At 35.7% G+C, this 1,016-nt stretch overlaps 1 protein-coding gene across 1 annotated transcript in view; it reads left to right on the forward strand.

Annotated features, from left to right (window-relative positions):
• The window catches only part of ARL6 (ADP-ribosylation factor-like 6), an 81,448-nt gene that overhangs the window by 23,650 nt on the left and 56,782 nt on the right, over positions 1 to 1,016 (forward strand). Inside the window, exon 3 of the mRNA XM_012652801.1 lies at positions 757 to 820. Within this exon, the coding sequence (XP_012508255.1) occupies positions 757 to 820 (64 nt within the window). The remainder of the gene's footprint in view (positions 1 to 756; positions 821 to 1,016) is intronic.

The following is a 1,016-nucleotide window of genomic DNA, read 5'->3' on the forward strand; positions in this document are numbered from 1 at the left end:
GGGCCTTCAAGCCCCTGCCTCTCTTACCTCAACATACCATTCTTTCACTTAATATACCGTAGACATTCAGGCTTTCTACTTTTCCTGAGTGACAAGTGCCTTCCTGCCTTAGGATCATTGCGCTGATTCCTCTGACTGGAAGATTCTTTGCCAAGAACTTGTCATAGCTTTTCCCCTTCCTGTCATTCACTCCTGGGTCACATGTCACCTTCTCAGAAAAGCCTTTCCTGAGCACCCTCTTCCATGCCACCATTCCCACCCCTTCCTGCCCTTAATTACCTTTATTTGCATTTATCACTGTCCAAAATTGCGTTCATTTTTTACTTAGTTTTTTATTGTTCTTTACTTCCTCTATATTATAAACTCCACAAGAGCAGGGACCATCTAGACATAAGGGCAGTCTTGAAAATATATAAACTCAATAAGTACGTGTTGAAAGATTAGAAAGTCCTGCATGTGAACTAAAGGTGACTTATTAAACCACTTAAAACATGGTAAGTCCTGAGTAACTTGCAACAAGCCACAAAATGTTAATTAAGACATGCACATTATGCAGATTGATAATTAGTAAACCTTAAACCTCTGTAAGGAATTTATACACAGTGATCCTATTGAAAAAAATGATAATTTTGTTTAATCCTGTCATGTCCTTAGTGGCAGATTTTAGAAGTGGAAAATCCAAACACTTTATTTAACTTGAGGAAAAATTCAACTTTGGCAATTGCAAATTTCTAAACTTTGTCTTTTCTCTTAAAGGCTCAATCTCAAGATATAGTTCCAACAATAGGATTCAGCATAGAGAAATTCAAATCATCCAGGTAATTTACTTTATCCCTGTAACTAAGAAGTTGTGGGTGAAAAATAACAATATTAGATCTACTTGGTCATTCTTCCTACTCTTAGAAAAAATAAATTGTTTCAGAAGCCTGTAGGTATTAATATTTGTACTACTACCTCTGGTTTATTTTTCAGAATTAGAGTTTAGACAAATTCTGATAACCTCACTAGCAAAGAAA

This window comes from Propithecus coquereli, unplaced genomic scaffold (assembly GCF_000956105.1).
Source record: "Propithecus coquereli isolate 6110/MARCELLA unplaced genomic scaffold, Pcoq_1.0 Scaffold40, whole genome shotgun sequence".
Lineage (NCBI taxonomy): Eukaryota > Metazoa > Chordata > Mammalia > Primates > Indriidae > Propithecus > Propithecus coquereli.